At 41.9% G+C, this 27,978-nt stretch overlaps 2 protein-coding genes across 2 annotated transcripts; both read left to right on the top strand.

Annotated features, from left to right (window-relative positions):
* The first annotated feature begins 1,311 nt into the window (after positions 1-1,311).
* On the top strand, positions 1,312-11,086 carry LOC136577063 (nmrA-like family domain-containing protein 1). The gene is made up of 5 exons (XM_066576766.1): positions 1,312-1,492; positions 3,400-3,638; positions 3,907-4,156; positions 9,251-9,441; positions 10,866-11,086. Exons 1-5 carry the CDS (start codon positions 1,453-1,455, stop codon positions 11,034-11,036), a joined length of 891 nt encoding a protein of 296 aa, XP_066432863.1. The 5' UTR covers positions 1,312-1,452; the 3' UTR covers positions 11,037-11,086.
* Positions 11,087-14,176: 3,090 nt separating this feature from the next.
* LOC136577060 (nmrA-like family domain-containing protein 1) lies at positions 14,177-26,054 on the top strand. The gene is made up of 5 exons (XM_066576762.1): positions 14,177-14,328; positions 17,014-17,252; positions 17,769-18,018; positions 21,874-22,064; positions 25,791-26,054. Exons 1-5 carry the CDS (start codon positions 14,289-14,291, stop codon positions 25,971-25,973), a joined length of 903 nt encoding a protein of 300 aa, XP_066432859.1. The 5' UTR covers positions 14,177-14,288; the 3' UTR covers positions 25,974-26,054.
* Positions 26,055-27,978: the final 1,924 nt, after the last annotated feature.

Raw genomic sequence — 27,978 nt, 5'->3', positions numbered from 1 at the left:
AATTCTAAGTGGGGCCATAGAGGGGCACTAGTTCTAAGCAGGGCATTAGATGGACACTAATTCAAAGTGGGGCTATAGAGGGGCACTAATTATAAGTGGGGCTATAGGAGACGCTAATTATAAGTGAGGCCATAGAGGGGCACTAGTCCTAAGTGGGGCCATAGAGGAGCTCTAGTTCTAAGTGGGGCCATAGAGGAGCTCTAGTTCTAAGTGGGGCCATAGAGGGGCACTAGTTCTAAGTGAGGACATAAAGGGGCACGCTAATTCTAAGTGAGGCCATAGAGGGATACTAATTCTAAGTGGGACCATAGAGGGGCACTAATTCTAGCTGGGCTCACAGACAGAGCATGAGCAGGGCCACATGAGTTCTATGTACGCCCATGAGAATGAAGCTGTCACCATTACCATGGCACAAACGTGTTGAGAACTATATTTGTTTACAAGTGTGTTATGTATGTAGGGCGTTATATGTTGGTAATAGGCGTCAGCCACCATGGAGTGGGGGTGCTCTTTTCAGGGTGGTTTCCCCACAATTAGGCAGGGCGATTTAGTGGTCACTGTAGGGATACTGGTTACCACATGACCAATGCACCTGCTGTGACTCCATCTGTGGTATTGGATGCACCTCTGAGTTGCTAGCTCCTATAATATTGTGACATTTCCTATCTGACCGTGATTACTTTATTCATCTAATTGTGAGTAAAATTATTGTGCAATTAGTGCTGTTTGTTATTGCCAACTGCCCCTTATATGTGCTTTTTAGTACGTGTATTATTTCTGTATGTTCGGGTATTTTTTAATATTAAGAATAAAGTATATGGTAATTTTATGGAGGGCTTACTATATAGAGCCATAGAGGGGTATTATTTCTGAGTGGAGTCATGGAGTGGTACTAGATCTAAGAAGGGCCATAGAGGGGCGCTAGTTCTTAATGGGAGCATAAAGGGGCACTAGTTCTAAGTGGGGCCATAGAGGGGCACTGGTTCTTAGTGGGGCCATACAGGGCCACAGAGGGGGTATGAGTAGGTCCCATAAGTTCCATGTATGCCCATGAGAATGAAGCTGTCACTATGACCATAGCACAAAACTGTTACTGTAATTCATATGCTGCACAGTTCACTGTGCGGGTAAACTGGAAGTAATCCAAGGATTACAGAAGTTATGTAATTTGGGTGTAGTTACCTTTTATACAATTCATAGCCATTTTTTTGGCACCTCAGTAAATACTGGAGACTTAAGAATGGAGATTCGGATTGGTTGGACCACTTTCAAAAATAGCTGCACCCTATGTGGATAGCATTCACTGCCGGCACCTGGGAACTGTTTGCCAAGCTGAGTCACAGGGGTTGGCTATAAAGCAGGTAATAACGGCAGAGAAGGCACACAAGACATCCATTTAGGCCCATCTGTACTTGGGATTGCTTCCACTGATCACCCCATATCCAGTGCACTATGGCCGGGAAGAAGGTAGTCGTGGTCTTCGGAGCTACAGGTGAGCTGACTGCGGAGGCCAGGAGGCAGGGGTGTTCACGGGTGCACTGATGGCTCCGTCAGGGTCACATACGGTGGAATTATTGTAGAATCTTGGCTGCAGAGTTTGCATTGAACTTCCACAACAAAGTACTTTATAATTTACAGGGAATCTGTCGCCTACTTTTAGCTAAGCTTATGGACTGTAAGTAGGAGACCCGCTGAGTCCGGGGAAGTAAGTGTTATACTTACCTCCCCCGTCGTTCAGTTTATTGAGCGGCGCTGCTTAGTAGTCCGCCCATTCTCACTTTATTATGGGTGGACTACTTAGTGCAGCGCTCAACGCACTGCAGCGGGGGCTTTTAGTGTTCACACCGGGGGAACGATGGGGAGGTAAGTATAACACTTACATCCCCGAACTCAGTTACTTTCAGTCCGTAAGCTTAGTTCATAGGAATAGAAGTAGGTGCAATCTCTTTAAGTCATGGGGGCTTTAACAAACACTATTCACACACAGCAGAAGAAATTCACAGCGTGCGCAAATCCACCCGTGTGAAGCCAGCCTTATAGCCTTGCTGACCATTTTTTTTTTACAATGGCTGTTTACCTTAGAGGATTGTCTAGCCTGGATGCAGTTGTAGCAAACCCTCAGCTGTGAGAAGTATTAGGCATCTAATTTTGCTGCAGGGGTTCCGTTTTCTGCTCCGGCCAAGCGCTTTTTTTCCCAGTATTTTGTGCGGGATCTACGACGGATCCTCTGAATGGAGGTGCCAGTGCGGATGTCAAACCAGTATTAGGTCATTCACGACAGCGTTTATGGATTCTCTTTTCCCTTTCCATCATAGGAGCAGGAAACGGAATTCCTGGCCAGAGCGGATCCATTCTTTTACGGAACTGAACTGCACTGAACGGATCCATTTGACTTTAATGAAGTTTTTCCGTTATGCCTTTGCATCGCTGTGGTGGATGCACACAGTGACGGCAGTGTGTGCATCCGGGATCTTCTTCCTCCCCTGACCTCTCCTCTTTAGTTCCACAAGAGGAGAGGAGAAGGGTGGAGGTGCTGCTGCGGGTGTACACACACTTCCTCCTGCAGCAGCACCGAGAATCACTTATAATTACCGCCCTGTGACACCATTTTGCTTCTTTAGGTTGGTACAATAATGAGTGTCTGCAGGCAGCAGTGAAGCATGGTGGAGAGGAGTACAATAATTAGTCTGCAGGCAGCAGTGAAGTATGGTGGAGAGCAGTATAATAATGAGTGTCTGCAGACAGCAGTAAAGCATGGTTGAGAGCGGTACAATAATGAGTGTCTGCAGGCAGCAGTGAAGCATGGTGGAGAGCGGTACAATAATGAGAGTCTGCAGGCAGCAGTGAAGCATGGTGCAGAGCAGTACAATAATGAGTGTCTGCAGGCAGCAGTGAAGCATGGTGTAGAGCGGTACAATAATGAGTGTCTGCAGGCAGCAATGAAGCATGGTGGAGAGTGGTACAATAATGAGTGTCTGCAGGCAGCAGTGAAGCATGGTGGAGAGCGGTACAATAATAAGTGTCTGCAGACAGCAGTAAAGCATTGTGGTGAGCAGCACAATAAAGAGTATCTGCAGGCAGCAGTAAAGCATGGTGGAGAGCGGTACAAGAATGAGTGTCTGCAGGCAGCAGTGAAGCATGATGGAGAGCAGTACAATAATAAGTCTCTGCAGGCAGCAGTGAAGCATGGTGGAGAGCAGTACAATAATGAGTGTCTTTTATAACACATCCCTGTTCACATGAGTGGTTACAGTGGTTTTCTAGAGTTGAACCTCGATGGCACAAGAGTATAACTACGCCATATGTATTCGCTTGAACACAGCAGTTCATACGAATGGCTGCCCACACAATAGTATGTTTTTAATTACGCCTTTTTCGTGTGTTCACTTTTATCCGCAGGCGCTCAGGGTGGCGCTGTTGCTGATGCCCTCCTGGCAGATGGCACCTTTGCGGTCCGGGCAGTGACTCGAGACACCAGTAAACCTGCAGCTGTGAAGCTTAAGAAGGCCGGAGCGGAGGTCGTGTCCGCGGATCTGGATGATGAGAAAAGCCTGGAGACCGCGCTGTGTGGAGCCTATGGAGCATTTGTGGTCACCAATGCTTTTGAAGGGTCTAAGAAAGACAAAGAAGTTATCCAGGTATGTGAGGGAAGGTCATGCGAAGAGGCTGTCATGATTTACAGGACCTCGTAAAACATATAAGGTAGTTGGATGAACACTCTCATTCCACAGATGTATTCCCCAACCTTCCTGTAAACAAGCCCTTTTATAGAGCAGAATGGGAACAGGGTTATATCTCTGTATAAGGGACATATTTGCCTCTTAGGAGCCTAGAAAAAAGCTGAGTGATAACATGATGGATGAGTTCATTCTTCTATCTATTGTATAAAACCTATTTGTGCTCCAGGGAAAATTGGTTGCGGATCTCTGTAAACGCCTGAATCTGGAACTCGTGGTCTACAGCGGGCTGGAAAATGTAAAGAAGATCACCGGGGGAAAGGTGGAGGTGCCTCACTTTGACAGTAAAGGACAGGTGGAGGAGTATTTTCGACATATTGGCTGTCCCATGACCAGCGTCCGAGTAGCCTTCTACTTCGAGAACTTGCTGCAAGGATTCAAACTACAAAAGAGCAAAGACGGGAAGACGTTACTTTTAGGTATGAAAATAAGGGAGAATTTATAAAGTATGAATGTAGGAGAAGAGGTAAAAGAGAGAATTACAGTAATATACATTATAACTATTATATAGTATAGGAATATTATGTGTATGATGGAGGCAATAACCTGGCAGCATCAGAGTCTAATACAGTGTGTGTGCTGTATGTTCACATCCCATTCAAAGAAGCTAGCTACACATAAACATATGCAGAATCTAACTATGTACAATACAACTACTACAATACTGCCCCCTATGTATAAGAATATAACTACTATAATACTGCCTTCTATAAACAAGAATATAACTACTATAATACTGCCCCCTATGTACAAGAATATAACTACTATAATACCGCCCCCTATGTACAAGAATATAACTACTATAATACTGTGCCCTATGCACAATAATATAACTACTATAATACTGCCCCCTATGTACAAGAATATAACTACTATAATACTGCTCCCTATGTACAAGAATATAACTACTATAATACTGCTCCCTATGAAAAAGAATATAACTGCTATAATACTGCCCCATATATACAGGAATATAACTACTATAATACTGCTCCCTATGTACAAGAATATAACTACTATAATACTGCCCCCTATGTACAAGAATATAACTACTATAATACTGCCCCCTATGTACAAGAATATAACTACTATAATACCGCCCCCTATGTACAAGAATATAACTACTATAATACCGCCCCCTATGTACAAGAATATAACTACTATAATACTGCCCCCTATGTACAAGAATATAACTACTATAATACCGCCCCCTATGTACAAGAATATAACTACTATAATACTGCCCCCTATGTACAAGAATATAACTACTATAATACAGCTCCCTATGTACAATAATATAACTACTATAATACTGCCCCCTATGTACAAGAATATAACTACTATAATACAGCTCCCTATGTACAAGAATATAACTACTATAATACTTCTCCTATGTACAAGAATATAACTACTATAATACCGCCCCCTATGTACAAGAATAGAACTACTATAATACCGCCCCCTATGTACAAGAATATAACTACTATAATACTGCCCCCTATGTACAAGAATATAACTACTATAATACAGCTCCCTATGTACAAGAATATAACTACTATAATACTTCTCCTATGTACAAGAATATAACTACTATAATACCGCCCCCTATGTACAAGAATATAACTACTATAATACTGCCCCCTATGTACAAAAATATAACTACTATAATACCGCCCCCTATGTACAAGAATATAACTACTATAATACTGCCCCTATGTACAAGAATATAACTACTATAATACTGCTCCTATGTACAAGAATATAACTACTATAATTCTGCCCCCTATGTACAAGATTATAACTACTATAATACCGCCCCCTATGTACAAAAATATAACTACTATAATACCGCCCCCTATGTACAAGAATATAACTGCTATAATACTGCCCCCTATGTACAAGAATATAACTACTATAATACTGCCCCTATGTACAAGAATATAACTACTATAATACTGCTCCTATGTACAAGAATATAACTACTATAATACTGCTTCTATGTACAAGAATATAACTACTATAATACTGCCCCCTATGTACAAGAATATAACTACTATAATACAGCTCCCTATGTACAAGAATATAACTACTATAATACTGCCCCCTATGTACAAGAATATAACTACTATAATACCGCCCCCTATGTACAAGAATATAACTACTATAATACCGCCCCCTATGTACAAGAATATAACTACTATAATACCGCCCCCTATGTACAAGAATATAACTACTATAATACTGCTCCTATGTACAAGAATGTAACTACTATAATACTGCCCCCTATGTACAAGAATATAACTACTATAATACCGCCCCCTATGTACAAGAATATAACTACTATAATACTGCCCCCTATGTACAAGAATATAACTACTATAATACAGCTCCCTATGTACAAGAATATAACTACTATAATACTGCTCCTATGTACAAGAATATAACTACTATAATACCGCCCCCTATGTACAAGAATATAACTACTATAATACCGCCCCCTATGTACAAAAATATAACTACTATAATACCGCCCCCTATGTACAAGAATATAACTACTATAATACTGCCCCCTATGTACAAGAATATAACTACTATAATACTGCTCCTATGTACAAGAATATAACTACTATAATTCTGCCCCCTATGTACAAGAATATAACTACTATAATACCGCCCCCTATGTACAAGGATATAACTACTATAATACTGCCTCCTATGTACAAGAATATAACTACTATAATACTGCCCCCTATGTACAAAAATATAACTACTATAATACCGCCCCCTATGTACAAGAATATAACTACTATAATACTGCCCCCTATGTACAAGAATATAACTACTATAATACTGCCCCTATGTACAAGAATATAACTACTATAATACTGCTCCTATGTACAAGAATATAACTACTATAATACTGCTTCTATGTACAAGAATATAACTACTATAATACTGCCCCCTATGTACAAGAATATAACTACTATAATACTGCCCCCTATGTACAAGAATATAACTACTATAATACAGCTCCCTATGTACAAGAATATAACTACTATAATACTGCTCGTATGTACAAGAATATAACTACTATAATACTGCCCCCTATGTACAAGAATATAACTACTATAATACTGCCCCCTATGTACAAGAATATAACTACTATAATACCGCCCCCTATGTACAAGAATATAACTACTATAATACCGCCCCCTATGTACAAGAATATAACTACTATAATACCGCCCCCTATGTACAAGAATATAACTACTATAATACCGCCCCCTATGTACAAGAATATAACTACTATAATACTGCCCCCTATGTACAAGAATATAACTACTATAATACAGCTCCCTATGTACAAGAATATAACTACTATAATACTGCTCCTATGTACAAGAATATAACTACTATAATACCGCCCCCTATGTACAAGAATATAACTACTATAATACCGCCCCCTATGTACAAAAATATAACTACTATAATACCGCCCCCTATGTACAAGAATATAACTACTATAATACTGCCCCCTATGTACAAGAATATAACTACTATAATACTGCTCCTATGTACAAGAATATAACTACTATAATTCTGCCCCCTATGTACAAGAATATAACTACTATAATACCGCCCCCTATGTACAAGGATATAACTACTATAATACTGCCTCCTATGTACAAGAATATAACTACTATAATACTGCCCCCTATGTACAAAAATATAACTACTATAATACCGCCCCCTATGTACAAGAATATAACTACTATAATACTGCCCCCTATGTACAAGAATATAACTACTATAATACTGCCCCTATGTACAAGAATATAACTACTATAATACTGCTCCTATGTACAAGAATATAACTACTATAATACTGCTTCTATGTACAAGAATATAACTACTATAATACTGCCCCCTATGTACAAGAATATAACTACTATAATACTGCCCCCTATGTACAAGAATATAACTACTATAATACAGCTCCCTATGTACAAGAATATAACTACTATAATACTGCTCGTATGTACAAGAATATAACTACTATAATACTGCCCCCTATGTACAAGAATATAACTACTATAATACTGCCCCCTATTTACAAGAATATAACTACTATAATACTGCTCCTATGTACAAGAATATAACTACTATAATACCGCCCCCTATGAAAAAGAATATAACTACTATAATACCGCCCCATATGTACAAGAATATAACTACTATAATACCGCCCCCTATGTACAAGAATATAACTACTATAATACTGCCCCCTATGTACAAGAATATAACTACGATAATACTGCCCCCTATGTACAAGAATATAACTACTATAATACTGCTCCCTATGTACAAGAATATAATTACTATAATACTGCCCCCTATGTACAAGAATATAACTACTATAATACTGCCCCCTATGTACAAGAATATAACTACTATAATACCGCCCCCTATCTAGAGTCTCCAAGCTGTCTTTTTGATCCCAGTTTTCTTCTCTTCTTACTCTGACAACTTGGTCATCTCTTTCCTGTTGTAGCTGTCCACTTACAGACCCTCTGCGGTATCCTCACCTGCATGCATGCCACCGCCCACCCAGTGTTTTTCTGGTCTGACTTCTTTCTCTGCCAGCAGGAATGCTTTTCTTCTCTCCACTTGTCACTCAGCCTCCTTGTCGCCCTGCGTTCTTCAACAGGCCTCCTCTCAGTCGCGCAGGGGAGCATCCTCCTTCTCTTTTGCTCTCCATGCCTCATAGCTACACACTACATCACCACACCTCTATGACATTTATATAATTAGGTCATGAATGCTAGCGTCACCTTTCTCCATGGTTTCCACTGGAGGACAATTCCTAATCCAGACACATGCGGCAGCATCCATGATGGTTGTACAAACTTTCTTCCATTACAGTAATTGCCACTTTTTGACACCACATTGGACTTTGTTAATGGTTAACTATCCTTGACAAAGACCCGGGTGGGGTTGAAACGTTGTGATTACTCTAATGAGCGAGTACATATTTGTACAAGCTGTTAACATTGTCTGGCCGCGGTCACATGTTCAGTCTTAGGATTTCTCACCTCTTATAGGACAATATCTATTATAAAAAGAGGCAGATATACTCTTACTGATTTGCCAGTTTTCTGGTGCAAAGTTCACCACAAATTGTCTTCCATGCTTTGTAGCGCATTTATGGTGTGTTTTAGACACTTTCAGACAGGTTTCAGGTAAAGAAGAAAAGGCCTAGATGTCCTATTGCATGCCAAAAGTTGCACCAAATTTGCCCCAAAATGTTGGCACAATCTGTAATAGACTTCGTTAACTTATAGGTTATATAAAGTTAGATTGAACCATCTTAAGATGCGTCAGATGTATCATCCAACATGAGTGACTGTGATAAATCTGACACATTTTAAGACTGTTTAGTCTAAGTATAGACAGTATTACTAAATCTACTCGAAAGTCTTCCTATATCTTGATGAACATCTTGTGTATTTCAGGCCTCCCGATGGGTGATGTGCCCTTGGATATGATATCAGTAGTAGACCTGGGACCTGCCGTTGTCTCCATTTTAAAATCTCCAGCATGCTACAAAGGAAAGGATATTGGGCTCAGTGCAGGAAAGCTAACCGTGGAAGAATATGCCAAGATAATGTCCTCCGTCACCAAGGAGATCATCAGAGATGCCAAGGTGACAATTTTTATAAGAGAATCTCCTATATTCAAAGAATATAATATAGCAGTAGAAGTAGCAATTGCCGGTAATAGGTCATTAAAAGTAGTGATGGCTGGTTAAAGATCTGTAGAACAGTGGTGAACGGTAATAGATCTGTAGAAGTAGTGGTGGCTGCTAATATGTCAGTAGAAGTAGTGGTAGCTGGTAATAGGCCTGTAGAAGTAGTGGTGGTCTGTAATAGACCAGCAGAGGCAATGGTGGCCAATAGTAGACCAGTAGAAGCAGTGGTAGTGGCCATTAGTAGACCTGTAGAAGTGGTGGTGGCTGGTAATAGATTTGTAGAAGCAGTGGGGGATGGTAAAAGACTAGTAGATGCAATAGTGGTGGCCAGTAATAGACCAGTAGAGGTAGTGGTAGGCAGTGATTAGAATTAGTGGTGGCCAGTAATAGATATGTAGAAGTAGTGGTGGCCGGTGATAGATCTGTAGAAGTAGTGATGGCTGTTAGTAAGTCAGTAGACGTAGTGGTGGCCGGTAATAGATCTGTAGAAGTAGTGATGGCTGCTAATAGGCCAGTAGAAATAGTGGCTGGTAATAGTTCTGTAGAAGCAGTGGTGAATGGTAAAAGACTAGTAGATGCAATAGTCGTGGCCAGTAATAGACCAGTAGAAGTAGTGGTGGTCGGTAATAAACTAGTAGAAATAGTGATAGCCGTTAATAGGCCAGTAGACGTAGTGCTAGCTGGTAATAGATCTGTAGATGTAGTGGTGAATGTTAATAGACTAGTAGATGCAATAGTGGTGGCTAGTAATAGACCAGTAGAGGTAGTGGTAGGCAGTGATTAGAATTAGTCGTGGCCAGTAATAGATCTGTAGAAGTAGTGGTGGTCGGTAATAAACTAGTAGAAATAGTGATAGCCGTTAATAGGCCAGTAGACGTAGTGCTGGCTGGTAATAGATCTGTAGATGTAGTGGTGAATGTTAATAGACTAGTAGATGCAATAGTGGTGGCTAGTAATAGACCAGTAGAGGTAGTGCTAGGCAGTGATTAGAATTAGTGATGGCCAGTAATAGATCTTTTGAAGTAGTGGTGGCCGGTAGTAGATCTGTCAAAGTAGTGATGGCTGTTAATAGGCCAGTAGAAGTAGTGGTGGCCGGTAATAAACTAGTAGAAGTAGTGATAGCTGTTAGTAGGCCAGTTGAAGTAGTGCTGGCTGGTAATAGATCTGTAGATGTAGCGTTGACTGGTAGTAGACTACTAAAAGCAGTGGTGGCCGTTAACAGACCAGTAGAAGTAGTGGTAGTTGATAATATACCAGTTGAAGTAATGGTGGCCTTCAGTAAAGCTGTGTAATTAGTTGCCATACCACCAGTATCCTCCATCGGTGTCAGGCCCATTATATTTTTCCAATGTACACAACTTTCTATTCATTTTGTCTAGATTCTTCCTGACCAATACGAGGAAGAGGGAGGGGTACATGGCATGGCCGGCATGTTCCGATTCTATATGATGAGACCCAACCGGGATGTGGAGCTCACCCACAAACTCAACCCCAAAGTGAGCAATTTCCAGCAATGGATGGAGAAGAACAAGGAGGCATTCAAACGTTAATGTCATGGCCGCCTACAATAAAGTTTTTACACCCTATTGGGTTTACTGCAGCTTTAACTCTTTTTAACATTTGAAGGTTTTTCATCTGATTTTCTCATTCCTGCTATTTGTGGCAATCTAAGCATTAAAATTCCAATAATCCAGTATTTAATACTCCAGAAGTCCTGAACTTCTGCCGTCAGCAAAAAAGGCTCACACCCATATTAGATTGTATATTGGAAGGTTCAAAGACTCTTTGCTTAGAAATTCCCATGAAACATTGGTTGCCGGTAACAGTAAGTTTTCCTAACCCATCTGCAACAATAGTTGAAAGAAGAAGTAAGTGAACCCTTTGGAATTCCCTGCATTTCTGCATTGATTACTAATACAATGTGCTCTGATTGTATCCAAGTCACAATGTAACTAAAAACACACAGACCGTTGTACTGTTCATGTCTCTTAATGAGCACAATGATTAATCATCCACAGTACAGCGAGGAAAACTAAGTGAACCCCTGTGTTAGGGACTTCTGTAAGAGCTATTTGACAGAAGGTGTTTCAGTTAAGAAAAAAAAGAGATAAGATCTGTGTTTTTCATAGGTGCTTCACCCAATAAATAAAGGCACACAAACCCTGGTTAATGACAGATCTGTTTTTCTCCAGAAAGACTGGTTATTGTGAACCATAAGAAGATAAAGTCCAGCTTAACATTGACAGCAACTGTTATTCCAGCTCCGTAAGTCACATTAAAGCATAAGGACAAGGTACAGCTGACAGTCAAATGCATTTCTGGCACCAAAAGCGCCCTTATTTATGGTTATTTTCTGGGCTTTTCTTTCTACATTAGATTTAAAGCTGGACAAGAGGCTTTCTGTGCTGTTACTTGCATATAGGCTACAGATCGAATGCCTCCCCTAACTTCAATGGAGGCCATCTACGCGGAGTCCACAGCACAATAGAGCATGCTGCGATTTTCCCTCCGCTCGCGGAATACGCAATTCATATCCGTGAGCGTGAGTGCAAAAAGCAAATTTACATGCTTTTCAATGGCCGTGTTTTGCCTCGGATCCTCCGTGTGAATGCCAATCGCGGATTCTGCTATTGGAATCCGCCTGTTTGAGCCCGGCTTAAAGTGGAACTTTTTAGCAGAAATGCACACTGCTATGTATGGAGGAAGAACTCTGCACACCAACAGCTGATCTTCATCCCAACTGCGAAGCCTGGTGGAGAAGGCATCATGGTCTAGGGCTACAGAGGATGGGACATCATGGTTTGAAACTATGGTGGAGATGGCATCATGGTCTAGGGCTAAAGAAGATGGGACATCATGGTTTGGGACTATGGTAGAAGAGGCATCATGGTCTAGGACTATAGAGGATGGGACATCATGGTTTGGGACTATGGTAGAGGAGGCATCATGGTCTAGGGCTATAGAGGATCGGACATCATGGTTTGGGACTGTGGTAGAGGAGGCATCATGGTCTAGGGCTACAGAGGATGGGACATCATGGTTTGGGACTATGGTAGAGGAGGCATCATGGTCTAGGGCTATAGAGGATGGGACATCATGGTTTGAGACTATGGTAGAGGAGGCATCATGGTCTAGGGCTATAGAGGATGGGACATCATGGTTTCTGACTATAGTAGAAGAGGCATCATGGTTTGGAGCTGCTTTGCTCCTCAGGGCCTGGGTGATGCAACAACACGATGACCCAAAGCATACAAGTAATTAACTAAAGAGTGGCTGAAGATTTTATGTTTTGGAATGGCCGAGTCACAGTCCTGACCTCTAAAGGATTATCCAGCCTTTAAAAACTGATGGCCTGTCTCTAGGCCTTCAGTATCTGTTTGGTGAGGGTCTGCCACTTGGGAGCCCTCGCCGATCAGTTGATTGAAGGGCTTGTGGCACTCATGCGAGCATTGCAGACTTTTCACTGTTTACATTTGAACCCAAATTTGTGAGTTCTCAAAGCGCTGTATCTTTTATAGTGGCCGTTCTAAGTACTATACGCTTGTTCCATTGAAGTCGATAGGACAAGCCTGTAGTACCCAAACAGCCACTATAAAAAATATGGCATTCTACACACTCACAGTGACCCTTTCAGCAGCTGCAAACTGGCAATGAATACTTCAATTTATCAGTGCTGTTTATAATAAAATCACTGATGGAGGTATGATTACACCCCTCTCCCCTGCCCCATTCTAGCACTGTCAGCAGTTTTGCATCAGGAATATCCCGGGACTCAACCTACTATACAAACTAAGGATATGCTCACCTTCCCTGATTCCCCGCTGCTCCCGTTCTACCAATGCCTGATTCCTTGCTGTCTTCGATTCCGGGTGCAGAAGTGCCACCAAGTATGTCACTGACAACAAGGTCACATGACTGCTGCAGCCAATCACTGGCTGACTCCTGACGTTATCACTCTAGTGAAGACCAACGGGGGAGCAGGCACAACCGGTGTGGCGGGTTGGGGAAGATGAGTACATCTTTTTTCAAGTTGGGACAGCAACCTATGCAGGTCTTAAGAAAATAAACTGTCCCTGCATAATCTTTAAATAATAATTTTCCTAAAGATAAGTCTATGGGAAATCGCCTAAAAAACACAATATGGACCTAAAGCACGCACCAAAAGTGAACAGAAAAAACAACGCAGTAACAAGTTTTTTCACTTCCTATTGACTTACAGATTTGGCCGTAGTGTTTTTTGCCAAAATAGAGCAGTTGAGAAATATGGGGAGAACTGCCCCCCAAACACCGTGTGTGAACCTACCCTTAGGGCTTATTCACATAAACACATTTGTGCTGCGTATAACAAGTGCTAAATTTGCAGTGAATGGAACCCATTGATTTCAATGCGTTCCTTCACATTAGCGTATTTTGTTTGTGCAAATTGCGCACGAACAGAGCACATATTAAGCTTAACTGCCCATTGAAATCAATGGGAGCATGCTTACGAGCTTTTTTGCACCCGCAAAAAATATAGTAAAATACGCACACGTGCGTGCAGAAACGCACAGCCCATTGCACAGATCGGCGCATGAATATGCATTTGCCTGTGTGAAGTTGGCCTAATTCCAAAATTCAAAAGGCCTATCCTTATTGTGCCCGGGGGTAGAAGAATCGGGTGTGTCCAACATCTGCTCCAAAGCAAGTCTTCTCCCATCAACTGCAATTTGTTCATAGTGCTGAGTCATTGGGGAACAGCCGCAGCATACAGAGACAGCTCTGATTGTTGGATACACAGTCCTGACTTCTTCCAGACGATCTTCATGGCTGCAAAAAAAATTATCACAGTCTTTGGAGCCACAGGTGAGTGCCAGTACTAGGGCTGCAGGGCTACTATCCTACCCAGGCTCCTGTGCCTAGAAGTGGCTGCAGGGCTACTATCCTCCCCGGGCTCCTGTGCCTAGAAGAGGCTGCGGGGCTACTATCCTGCCCAGGCTTCTGTGCCTAGAAGTGGCTGCGGGGCTACTATCCTGCCCGAGCTCCTGTGCCTAGAAGGGGCTGCGGTGCTACTATCCTGCCCGGGCTCCTGTGCCTAGAAGAGGCTGCAGGGCTACTATCCTGCCCGGGCTCCTGTGCCTAGAAGAGGCTGCAGGGCTACTATCCTTCCCGGGCTCCTGTGCCTAGAAGAGGCTGCGGTGCTACTATCCTGCCCGGGCTCCTGTGCCTAGAAGAGGCTGCAGGGCTACTATCCTGCCCGGGCTCCTGTGCCTAGAAGAGGCTGCTGGGCTACTATCCTGCCCGGGCTCCTGTGCCTAGAAGGGGCTGCGGGGCTACTATCCTGCCCGGGCTCCTGTGCCTAGAAGTGGCTGTGGTGCTACTATCCTGCCCAGGCTCCTGTGCCTAGAAGTGGCTGTGGTGCTACTATCCTGCCCAGGCTCCTGTGCCTAGAAGAGGCTTCAGGGCTACTATCCTGCCTGGGCTCCTGTGCCTAGAAGGGGCTGCGGGGCTACTAGCCTGCCCAGGCTCCTGTGCCTAGAAGAGGCTGCAGAGCTACTATCCTGCCCAGGCTCCTGTGCCTAGAAGAGGCTGCAGAGCTACTATCCTGCCCAGGCTCCTGTGCCTAGAAGAGGCTTCAGGGCTACTATCCTGCCTGAGCTCCTGTGCCTAGAAGGGGCTGCGGGGCTACTAGCCTGCCCAGGCTCCTGTGCCTAGAAGAGCCTGCAGAGCTACTATCCTGCCCAGGCTCCTGTGCCTAGAAGAGGCTTCAGGGCTACTATCCTGCCCAGGCTCCTGTTCCTAGAAGAGGCTTCAGGGCTACTATCCTGCCTGGGCTCCTGTTCCTAGAAGAGGCTTCAGGGCTACTATCCTGCCTGGGCTCCTGTGCCTAGAAGAGGCTGCAGAGCTACTATCCTGCCCAGGCTTCTGTGCCTAGAAGAGGCTCCAGGTTCCTGTGCAAAATAAGGGAATTGTACTGTCATTAGGCCATGTGATGTAGCTATAAAGTGGGCAGTAGTTTCATATGGATCCTTGTGTACCATGTCAGAGGGAAACAGTACTATCAATAGCACATGACAGTTGGGGGTCTTCATGCGGAGTTCTGGAGCTGCATTTCCAGGCCTGCTGCAGTGTTACTTCTAATTTACTCATGCTAAGTTGCATATTTAAGGGTTAATCCTTTCAAGAAGAGTGGAGCTAGAAGGGGGGTTGTGTACAATATAAACAGAAATCTGAGGCTGCAGAGGCAGGAAGTTTATCACACATCTTGCAGGGCCACAATGTTCTCACTATAATGGGCCGTTCACACGGGACTGAATAGGCCGAACCACGGACCGCAAACTGCGGTAAATTCTGCTCCAAAATCCGCAGGCTACCTGCCGATGCCGACTTGAAAACGGCCTGTAACCTGCCTGCAATTCTGCATCAAATCCATAGTTAGACTTGGGGATTTTGATGTGGAATTCGGCTGCGTCCTGCGGCGTAATTCTGTCCCGTGTGAAAGGTCTCTTAGGGCCGTTTCACATGCGCTGATAGCAGTTGTTTAACAAGCACCAATGAGATGGGCGTTCGTTTAAATGGCCTATACGCAGGCTAGCTGTACGAATGGGATCACTCATCCCCGATGCAGTATTATAATTGTCGATAGCCGACCCCTCCTTCATTATGAATTATTTTTGTAGTGTAATCGACCCAATCAGCCGATGATTGAGTGTTTGCTTGTTTATCGGCTAATTGGAGGCATATTTATACGGCCTGTATAAAAGGGCTTTTACCCTTAACCCTATCCAATCCACTGTCTGACGTCTAAAGACATTCTGATTAAAGGCTGTACAGCTCCGATGTCGGAAGACATGCGGCAGGGTATATTACTGGCCGCTCTGTTGTCGGCGGGCCTCTCTGGCATGTCCCATACCGCAGTACTGGCTCTAGCCAGCAGATGGCGACATTGTATAATGTCAGAAAGAGAAAAACCCCTAGGAAACCCTGAATCCAAAATTGGATTGCAAAGGGTTAAGTTGTTAGAGTATCTGCACATTCAGTAGGAGTGGCCCTGACTACTACACCACATTTATAATACTGCATCCCTCAAGGCTGCCGTTCCCGGTCGACTACGACCTCCAGTAGTTGGGGCTTCACGATGGTTGAGGCTTTCCCATTACAAGTATCTGTGATATTACTTTACTGTCCCTTTTATACAAGTAATGGAATCCTGGACTTTCCTGGATCCTGCTGGTCTGTATGTTCAGGGTGGGTGTGGAGTTGTATAAGCGGGTATACATAATCCTGTTTGACTGTTTGGAACTGGATTAGACAACTGGGCGGAGTCCAGGGTTACCAACCATCCATGCTGAACCACCACTCCATTCACTCTCCTTCTCGCTGCGGGGGTGCAGTGAGCCTACAGTGAGGAAGAGTGGGGGATATGAGACCACCACTGATCAGACTCTTATCCCCTATCCTATGGCATCTTTGGTGACTCTACATGTATATATATATCGCATTCATAGAAATTCCTTACATTTATTCATTTATGTATTTTCTTTACTTCAGGAGCTCAGGGGGGCTCGGTCGTCAGTGCCCTCATAAAGGACGGCACCTTTGCGGTCCGGGCAGTGACTCGTGACACCAGTAAACCGGCAGCTGTGAAACTGAAGGATGCCGGAGCGGAGGTCGTGGCCGCGGATCTGGATGATGAGAAAAGCCTGAAGTCTGCGCTGAGTGGAGCTTATGGGGCATTCGTGGTCACCAACTTCTGGGATCACTTTAGTAAGGAAAAGGAAGTGCAACAGGTAAGATGTGCAGTCAGTGCATCACTATGATATATGGAGGAGGGGAAACTCTGTCTAACATCCTCCAGGAAAAACACTGAAAAACTGGAAAGAATGTATTTTAAAAATGTAATACCAGCAGTTACCACTGGGTGCAGCCAAACCATAGAGATTGCTGCATGAGTGTATTATGTAATTTGTACACTACGCTGGGCAGGAATTATGTGTGCCATGTATTTGGTACATTATATGAAGATGATATCTAATGGATTGTGGTTGGTATTGACCTAGGAGGGGGGGGGGGGGTGTCTGGAGCGATCCAGGAGAATGGGGCCAAGTAAATATGGGATCCATTTGGAAGAACATTTTTGAAAATGGCCTTGTGCATTCTGTAGATGAAGTGGTTTGTACAGGACTCTACAGGTCAGGTTCCTAGTTGATGTTCTTGGGGGTGTCAGAAGAGAGACCCCTCATCCATCATGACTCTCCCTTTATTGTCTATGGTTCGAGCTTACAGTAGAACTTATTGCATTACAGGGGAAAGTTATTGTAGACTTGTGCAAAGACCTGGGCCTGGAGCACGTGATCTACAGCGGACTGGAGAACGTCAACAAGTTGACGAATGGGAAGCTGGAGGTTCTGCATTTTGATGGTAAAGGAGAAGTGGAGGAATACTTCCGAGAGGCCTGCTGCCCCATGACCAGCGTCAGACTTGCCTTTTACTTTGACAATTTCTTAACTATGTGCAAACCACAGAAATCAAAGGATGGCAACAGCTACGACCTGGGTGAGACTTTACTTGTATTGGGTGTCAAGGTCTGTTATTGGCCACAGAGCCAATCGGAGCTAGTGGCGGGGTGGGGGTGGGGGGATAAAGGTTAAATAAAAAATACTTGTGATAGAGAGAGTATCATATAGTTGATCGAGTGTCCCTGCGGCAAAAGGTACGTCGGAAGAACTAAGAATAAACTAAGTATCTGGATAAGCCAACATAGGCTAAATATCAAGAACACAGTGTGTCAAAACACATTGGAGAACACCGCGATAGAGATGAGCGAGCGCACTCGCTAAGGCAAATTACTCGAGCGAGTATTGCCATTTTCAAGTACATGCCCGCTCGTCCCAAAAGATTTGGGGCCAGCGGAGGGCAGGGGGTGGCGGGGAGGAATGGTGGAGAGATCTCTCTCTTTCTCTCCCCTCCCGCTCCCCCATGCTCACTCCCACAAATCACCGCTCACCCCCACTGGCCCCCGAATCTTTTGGGACGAGCGGGCATGTACTCGAAAATGGCAATACTCGCTCGAGTAATTTGCCTTAGCGAGTGCGCTCGCTCATCTCTACACCACAACTGTGATCCCAGGGGTCTGAGAGTTACCCCTTTGGAACACATTAAATCCAAATCCATTGCCGAATTGCGGCAAAAGAAGAAGTTCTGGATCTTCCGCACGCAGGGATGAAATGAAGTACTCGAGAAAATGTAAATCTAGTAATTATTGATACTGTTAAGGAATGTATAATACTGACTCGTACTGCGATTATATAGACTTATTATAATTTATTGATTTTTAAGAATTCTCTATTCCTTGGGTCTAGTTATTAATTTATATATAACATAATGTTTTAACATTGACATCCTTTTATATCTCTTAGGACTATTAGTATATAGTATATATATATTTATATCTCTTAGGACTATTAGTATATAGTATATATATATACTTATATCTCTTAGGACTATTAGTATATAGTATATATATATTTATATCTCTTAGGACTATTAGTATATAGTATATATATATTTATATCTCTTAGGACTATTAGTATATAGTATATATATATTTATATCTCTTAGGACTATTAGTATATAGTATATATATATACTTATATCTCTTAGGACTATTAGTATATAGTATATATATATATATATATATATTTATATCTCTTAGGACTATTAGTATATAGTATATATATTTATATCTCTTAGGACTATTAGTATATAGTATATATATATTTATATCTCTTAGGACTATTAGTATATAGTATATATATATATATTTATATCTCTTAGGACTATTAGTATATAGTATATATATATATATATATATTTATATCTCTTAGGACTATTAGTATATAGTATATATATATTTATATCTCTTAGGACTATTAGTATATAGTATATATATTTATATATATATTTATATCTCTTAGGACTATTAGTATATAGTATATATATATTTATATCTCTTAGGACTATTAGTATATAGTATATATATATTTATATCTCTTAGGACTACTAGTATATAGTATATATATATTTATATCTCTTAGGACTATTAGTATATAGTATATATATATTTATATCTCTTAGGACTATTAGTATATAGTATATATATATATATATTTATATCTCTTAGGACTATTAGTATATAGTATATACTGTATATATTTATATCTCTTAGGACTATTAGTATATAGTATATATATATTTATATATATATTTATATCTCTTAGGACTATTAGTATATAGTATATATATATTTATATCTCTTAGGACTATTAGTATATAGTATATATATATTTATATCTCTTAGGACTATTAGTATATAGTATATATATATTTATATCTCTTAGGACTATTAGTATATAGTATATATATATTTATATCTCTTAGGACTATTAGTATATAGTATATATATATATATTTATATCTCTTAGGACTATTAGTATATAGTATATACTGTATATATTTATATCTCTTAGGACTATTAGTATATAGTATATATATATTTATATATATATTTATATCTCTTAGGACTATTAGTATATAGTATATATATATTTATATCTCTTAGGACTATTAGTATATAGTATATATATATTTATATCTCTTAGGACTATTAGTATATAGTATATATATATTTATATCTCTTAGGACTATTAGTATATAGTATATATATATTTATATCTCTTAGGACTATTAGTATATAGTATATATATATTTATATCTCTTAGGACTATTAGTATATAGTATATATATATATATTTATATCTCTTAGGACTATTAGTATATAGTATATACTGTATATATTTATATCTCTTAGGACTATTAGTATATAGTATATATATATTTATATATATATTTATATCTCTTAGGACTATTAGTATATAGTATATATATATTTATATCTCTTAGGACTATTAGTATATAGTATATATATATTTATATCTCTTAGGACTATTAGTATATAGTATATATATATTTATATCTCTTAGGACTATTAGTATATAGTATATATATATTTATATCTCTTAGGACTATTAGTATATAGTATATATATATTTATATCTCTTAGGACTATTAGTATATAGTATATATATATATATTTATATCTCTTAGGACTATTAGTATATATATTTATTATATTCTATTGATAATATCCCTATGTTTTTAACTTCTCTCTCTCCGGAGGATTAGTAATGTATGTGTATACAGGTTACAAGATGCCATAGTGGACCTGAGACTTCTTGCTTTTACCTGTAGGTAATAGAAGGGTAGAATTGCCCAGATTGAATTATTTTTAACGTTTAATTGTTTTAACATGAAGCGCCTCCAGCAAGCCTCGGATCCAAAGGGAATCAAGAGCAATAAAGCTTTGTTGAAATTTGGAACGCACGTAGCGTTTAGAGATGAGCGAGTATACTCGCTAAGGCTAACTACTCGAGCGAGTAGTGCCTTAGCCGAGTATCTCCCCGCTCGTCTCTAAAGATTCGGGGGACGGGGAGCGGCAGGGGAGAGCGGGGAGGAACGGAGGGGAGATCTCTCTCTCTCCCTCTCTCCCCCCCCCCCCCCGCTCCCCCCTGCTCCCCGCCGCAACTCACCTGTCCCCCGTGCCGGCAGCTGAATCTTTAGAGACGAGCGGGGAGATACTCGGCTAAGGCACTACTCGCTCGAGTAATGTGCCTTAGCGAGTATACTCGCTCATCTCTACTAGCGTTCCGTTGAGAGGTTATGTGATCGCTTTACGTAGGAGTGTGCTTAGCCCCTCCCCTGTAGATTGCGTCATAGCGCTCCAACGAGGCAATGTGGCGGACGCTCCACCGTAAGTGTATGGTTACTAATGGGTATATATATCTTTTTGTTAGTTACGTCTAACATGCTTGAAGAAGGCACATTATGTCGTGCCGATACGCGTGGCAATTTGTAATAAAGAAGTGTCCCAGCTGATGGAACGCTGTATGTCGTTTGCTAAAAAGGGTCACTATTCCCGTTTTGAGCGCGGACTGTGTTTTCTTCATACTTTTGGATTATTGAAAGGGCTTTTGGTTACCCAGGAAGCCTTCCCCGACTCTAGGCATTTCTTCGGTCCAATCCGGATAGTGGATAAAGGTTACTTCAACGCCTACGTGGATAAGGGGTGCAGGTAGGGTTGACCCACCATGCACCAGGTGAGGTCACATTCACCCATACCACTTTTTTAAATGAAAATTAGTAGGAGGCGCTTCTCTTATACCTCTTAGTCTAATCAGAGCTCAGCATACATATGGAAACTGCGCTGTGATTGGCTGCTATGGGCAGCGATGAGACTTTTCTGCCAAGTTTTGATAGATTTTTTTTTAGCGATCTTCCATGTTTTTCTTGCAGTTATTCCCATGTGCGATGTCCCCATGGATGGCATCTCTGTGTCAGATCTGGGGCCGGCAGTTCTCAGCATCCTGAAGAGTCCAAAGGATTATATAGGGAAGAACATCGGCCTCAGTGCCGAGAAACTGACGGTGGCGCAATACGCAGCGATCATGTCCAAGGTCTCCGGCAAGGTCATCAAAGACGCCAAGGTGAGGACTTCACCCCTTATGTCTGATCGGGTTATAGCCTATCATTCCATATATACAGGAGTAAAGGGTGCTGCGCAGTGTGGGGGGGGGGGGGTGTCACATATTCTCGCTCTCCTCCCTTTACGGCTCAGAACATCCGATGTTTTATTTTAAAGAATAAAGGCTGTTGGGCAGAAAAATACAGCGGGCTCTAGAAAACCGTTTTTCGAGCAAATTCCGGCTCAAACTCACTGCAGAAATTCCTCCACTTGAGTTTACAGTGAATCTGTATATGAATGTGTATATATGCATATTTGCTCTGTAAGGCTGGGCTGCGAGATATATGTGTGTCGCGCATAGTCAGTACACAGTGACATTGCGCTCTAGACGCTCATCCCATGTACCATCTTTGTGTGTACGCTTGTGTAATACGTGCCAAGATAGGACATGCTGCAATTTTTCTAGCGTGCGTATTTTGTGCAAGTCGCGTGAGCGGCAACATGGCCGCCTATGGCAGCTTGGTACAGCGTATTACGCACACAAGACCCGAGTACAGAATATCGTGTGAGCCGGGCCTAATTCTCACATATGAGGAGGGCCTTTTTTTCCTAGAAAAGGAGAGAGAAGATGAGCATTTCTCATCTGATCACTTCTCTGTGACATTGAACCTTGCAGATGCCGCAGTTATTGCCGTTTTTACCCCCTACACAATGCTTTAAATATTGGAAAAACAGACCAAAGTAAACTACAGATAATTGGTGTCATCACAACCGTAACAGCCTGCACATTACATATTACATCGTTCATCAAAAAAAGGAACTAAAAAAGAAAATGCCAAAATAGCCGTTTTCTGTTCGTCTTCACTCCTCAAAACAGGAATACAAGTAATCTAAAGGTCATACATGCCTCATAACGGTACCAATAAAATCTACGAATCAGCCTGCGATGAGCTTCAGACAGCTCTGTCGGCGGAATAATAAAAATGTTCTTGGAATGTGGTGATACAAAAGATAAATTTTGCAAGAAATCATGTTTATATTGTGCAAAAGTAGTAAAACATTATAAAACTAAAAATAAATGTGATGTCCTAATTGTAATTCCCCATAGAATTACGTTGAAGGGCCACTCCAGTGATGTTTTTACTCATTCATTATGTAGCTGTCCCCCAGTATATATAAGTGGGCTTGTATTACCTTGGTTAGTTATTTCTTTTTATCTGACACTTCCAGCCTCCTCCCCCTCAGTCATGTGATCTCAACTCCGCTCAGCTCTGATCTACTTGGGGTTATGTATGTAGTTACTAGTCAGTTTCTCAGTCTGTGTGATGCTGTTACATGATCTCTACCACAGAGACTGCTTAGAGGGGGACACAGACACTCCTGTCACAGTTACTGATGATGATCACACAGGTATAATAGAGGAGATCAGAGCTCACCCTCCTGACTGTATACTTATAGTCCGTAGTTTATTTAGATGGATATAAAAGGTAATGATAATTAAACTGTCCACCCAGCAGGCAAAAATGGTACAGCCTCTAGCTAATGCTGTGCTGATGTAGCATGGGAAATATGTAAAACTGAAAGTTAAAAAAAAGTGTCATTCTGAAGATGGTGCCTGATAAGCATCAGACAAGGAGCTGCACTGCACAGAAGTGGCTGCGATACTCAGAGGCGACCTTCACAGTATGACAGGTAATCTAGAATAGGAAAAACACACAGCGCTCCAATGTCTAGGCACTTAGGAGAATTGCAGTGGACAAGCGTAGGAACGCTCGCCTGAATTTTTTGTGATGGCGGCACAACATGCCTGTCAGCAGCAGCTATCTCCGTAACGGATGATATTGGGGTCGCCATTGACAAATGCAAGGTAGAGAAGAGAAAGCAGGAATCACGGCGTGCTGAACAGATAGGAGAAATGAAGATATACAGGATCTTTATGGGCACCGGGCTTCAGCATTGGAGTAATGCCCTCGTCTGGCCACAGTTAAAACATGCAGCTGATTAGCTAAAATAGAGTCAAAAAGTGTGGCGAATAAGGAGGCGCGTGACGTAAAATCAAGTGTAATGGAAGAAAATGGCCATAATAAAAGTATATTAAAAAACCATCAGTCCAACAATTACACAGCATATAAAGGAATAAATAGACAGAATCATAAAGTAACCATAAAAACACCTGCATGACCAAAACCGGCTAACATAAAATCAGGTGGGGGCGCAGGGATGGGAAAATGGGTTTCCACTGCAGTGTTCCTTTAACATAATATTTCTACCTCAGGGTGAACGCCTTAAAAAGAAAAGCCAAAAAACCAATTTGAATTGTTGCCAGTAACGTTATCCAATACATTACATGTACGCGAAATTGGTGATGTAAGAACTGAAACGTTGCCAATATGTCACGCCTTTTATATATTTGGATCCTTAAAGTGAACTTTTATTCCTTCTAAGAAACCAGGAACAAAAATGATTTCTCAGCTTTGTTTTCACCACTAGGTGGCGATCTGTATACAGAAGTCTAGGCACCAATTGACATGAATAGAGCAACATTCAGTCCGCCCCCTAATGGCAGAAACTGGCAGCTGAGATTGAGCAATGATACATTCTCCCCTCTCTTACTTACTGTGTAACAAGGCAGAAGATAGGGGTCAGGAAGGTATATAGTTTAAATATAAGCCCTTCCCTGAAAATCATCCCTAGCATGTGTAAAAAATAAAAAATATATATACTCACCTCTCCACCGCTGTCGGGGCTCAGACACTTCTAGCCGCTTGGGCCCACGGCACTGTAGTTAAGTTCTTTCAGCAGGTGGGGATTTAAAAACGCTGCCTCTGATTGGCTGGCACTATGACCAATCACAGGCAGCGCTCAGCTGTCATTCAATGAATGGCTGAGCACTGCCTGTGATTGGCTGAGCGCTCAGCCAATCAGATACAGCTCTTTAAATCCCCGCCTGCTGAAAGAACTTCACTATAGTGTTGGGGATCCAAGCGGCTAGACGCGCCTGAGCCCCGGCAGCAGCGGAGAGGTGAGTATATTTTTTTACATTTTTTTACACATACTATGGATGATTCTCAGGGAAAGGCTTATATTTAAAGCCCTTCACCAAAAATCACTGCAGGGGTTGCCTGCATCCCATTGCTTTCAATGGGGTCGCCGGCAGCAGTGGCAGCCCCATTGAAAGCAATGAGAGAACAGCGCGAACCTCTGCTGTGGCAGGGGAATTCTTCATCTCCGCGGGAAGTCTCCTTGTCACTGAACACTGTGAAAGTGCTGTTACGGTGTTCAGTGATGAGGGGACTCTTCACAAGGAATATTTACATGCACCACGGAGTTATGGTGCACGCATGTCCTATCTTGCGCGTATGGTGCGCGTGTAGGGAGAGCAACTAGAAGGTGTGAGAAGACTTCTAAGGGCATGCATGCTCCACTGGGAAATATGCAAATGGAAAGATGAAACAATACCTCTGCAGCGCCACCTATTGGAAGGCAACATTCCTGCAAGTCAATGTCAGACCTTTTAACAAGCCTTGTAACAATGACTGTAAGGGGGGTTTTGTAAATGGCTGGCTTTGGCTCATAATTCCCAGTCATTGTTACAAGGCTTGTTAAAAGGTCTGACATTGACTTGCAGGAATGTTGCCTTCCAATAGGGGGTGCTATAGAGGCATCGTTCTATCTTCCCAAAGGCAGAAGACGCCTTAAGGTCTTTACAAATATTTTTTAATGTTCTGTCCTCTTGCTTGTATCACAGATGCCCCCTGATGTCTACGAGAAGTTGCCCTTTGGAGGGGCAGAAGAAATGGCCAGTATGTTCAAGTTTTACCTGATGATCCCCGACCGGGATGTGGCGCTCACCCACAAACTGAACCCGAATACCAAGAGTTTCCAGCAGTGGTTGGAGGAGAAGAAGGAGGCGTTCATCAAAGCCTTATAAGTGGGGGTGTGGTGGTCGGGGGGTGTCTATTCTCTTGTTATTTCCTTGTTTTATAAATAAAGCTTTATGTTGCAGAAGATACATTTTGTGGCTGTATCTTTGCGTTCGTTGATTTTTTTAAATTGCAGTCGCAGCAGATTAGCGCCTGTACACGTATGTCACTTTTTTAGGATGTGCTGACTTAGAGGACTTGTCATGTGTCTGTCAGCTGGACTGGTTGCAGCGCTCCACGGCCGCGGCCCCACTGGCTCTATCGCCTCTTTTCTGGATACTCAGCCCTGTATTCCCCTACAGGCTTCTCTTTGATCCTTCTCCCAGCGCAGTGAATCTGTAAAGTGGGCGGTGTCCTGTCAGTGGGCGGAGGAAATATGACATCACCCATTGACAGTGGAACAGACCACCCATTTTACAGATTTACCCAGGATAGGTCAATAATAGTTAATTGGCTGGGATCCATCGCTCAGGACCCTGACTGATCAGCAGATTGGGCTGCAATTACACAGAGATCGGAGCAGAAGCCGCTGCTCCAACCCCTGTATAGTGGCCAGCGTTTGTAATTACAAGTGCAGCTCTCATTGAAATCAATGGGATCCCAACCTGCCATTGTACGTGCTGGCCACGAGACAGGGATCGGAGCAGCAGCTTCCGCTTTGACCCCTGTGTGATTAGGGCACTGGCAGTGGGTGCACAATCAACCAATCGGTCGGGGTCCCAAGCAACAGACCCTAGCTGATCAACTATTAATGACCTATCCTGGGGATAGAAGTATTTCAAATAGTATCCAGCAGCACTCAATTGTACCTTCTCAAAGTGAGGTGGAGAAATGCAAGCCACCAAACAGAGTCCGAAGCTGAAGACTCCACAAGCAGTCCAAAAAAAGCAAGCTACATTTTGGTCAAGCTTGAAAAAGGCCTTTTCTGGCCGAAACGTAGCTTGCCTTTTTAAAAAACATGGAGTAATAAAGGATATTTTTATTGGGCTTCTATTGCCCATGCTGCCACTTTTTCATGCTATTTTTGCACTTTCCTGGGGATAGGTCATCAATAGTATTTTTCCCTAAAAAAGACCTTTTTAAATAAAAATGTACAAAAAGTTTGAATAAAGTTATTTAAACATTTTCCCTTAAAAAATCTGAGCAATAAAAACACACATCTTTAGCATCACTGCGTTTGTAAAAGTCTGAACTATTAAAATATCACAGTCTTTATCCCAAACAGTCGACAACCATAAAAAATGTACAAAATAACAGAACTGCAGTGTGGTTTTTTATGTTACCCTGACTCCCCAAAAAATTGCATAAAAAGTGATCAGAAATATGTATGTATTCAAAAATGATGCAAAAAAAACAAACAAAAAACAGTACGCCCCACAGAAAAACAAGCCCTCACTCAGCCCCACTGATTACTGGTCTGCGAATATGGAGATGGAAAGCAATTTTTGTTTGAAAAAAATAGCATAGACTTTTTAAAAGTAGCAAAACATTAAAAAACTAGAGAACTTTTGTATCACCGTAATCATACTGACCCGTAGAACAGAGTTCATTTGTCATTGTTACTGCACTATGAGCACTGCAAGGACTGAACCCCCAAGAGAAATGGCATAATTGTATTGTTTTCATTGGAGGGACGTAATTTTGGGCAAACTTCTACTGATGACATAAACCCAATCCACGCTGAAGCCACCGCTGCTCTCATTACTAATGGACTGAATGCACCGCCAATTGGCCTACTCTGAGGAGCCCGTCAGGGATGCCCGCTTTCACCACTTCTCTTTGACCTATCCATACACCCCTACTCCGCCACCTAACAGCCATGTCGCTTTACATGGGTATTCGATGGGCCGAGCTAGAATTAAAAGCAGAGGCTATTGCAGATGATGTACTCTTAATGATTAGCAATCCAAAAAATGTCCGGACGCCATCTTTACAAGAACTAGAAAACATTGGTAGCCATTTGGGTTACACTTTAAACCTAAGCAAAACTGAAGCATTGCTGCTCAAAGGTCC

This window comes from Eleutherodactylus coqui, chromosome 8 (assembly GCF_035609145.1).
Source record: "Eleutherodactylus coqui strain aEleCoq1 chromosome 8, aEleCoq1.hap1, whole genome shotgun sequence".
Classification (NCBI taxonomy): Eukaryota; Metazoa; Chordata; class Amphibia; order Anura; family Eleutherodactylidae; genus Eleutherodactylus; species Eleutherodactylus coqui.
The sequence above is the reverse complement of the archived record's forward strand: the minus strand, read 5'-3'. Positions and strand labels throughout refer to the sequence as shown.

Coding starts and splice junctions, on each gene's coding strand:
- LOC136577063 (XM_066576766.1), top strand. CDS start 1,453: ATGGCCGGGAAGAAGGTAGTCGTGGTCTTCGGAGCTACAG. Junction 1,493..3,399: donor CGTGGTCTTCGGAGCTACAG/GTGAGCTGACTG, acceptor TTTTATCCGCAG/GCGCTCAGGGTGGCGCTGTT. Junction 9,442..10,865: donor AGATCATCAGAGATGCCAAG/GTGACAATTTTT, acceptor CATTTTGTCTAG/ATTCTTCCTGACCAATACGA.
- LOC136577060 (XM_066576762.1), top strand. CDS start 14,289: ATGGCTGCAAAAAAAATTATCACAGTCTTTGGAGCCACAG. Junction 14,329..17,013: donor CACAGTCTTTGGAGCCACAG/GTGAGTGCCAGT, acceptor TCTTTACTTCAG/GAGCTCAGGGGGGCTCGGTC. Junction 22,065..25,790: donor AGGTCATCAAAGACGCCAAG/GTGAGGACTTCA, acceptor CTTGTATCACAG/ATGCCCCCTGATGTCTACGA.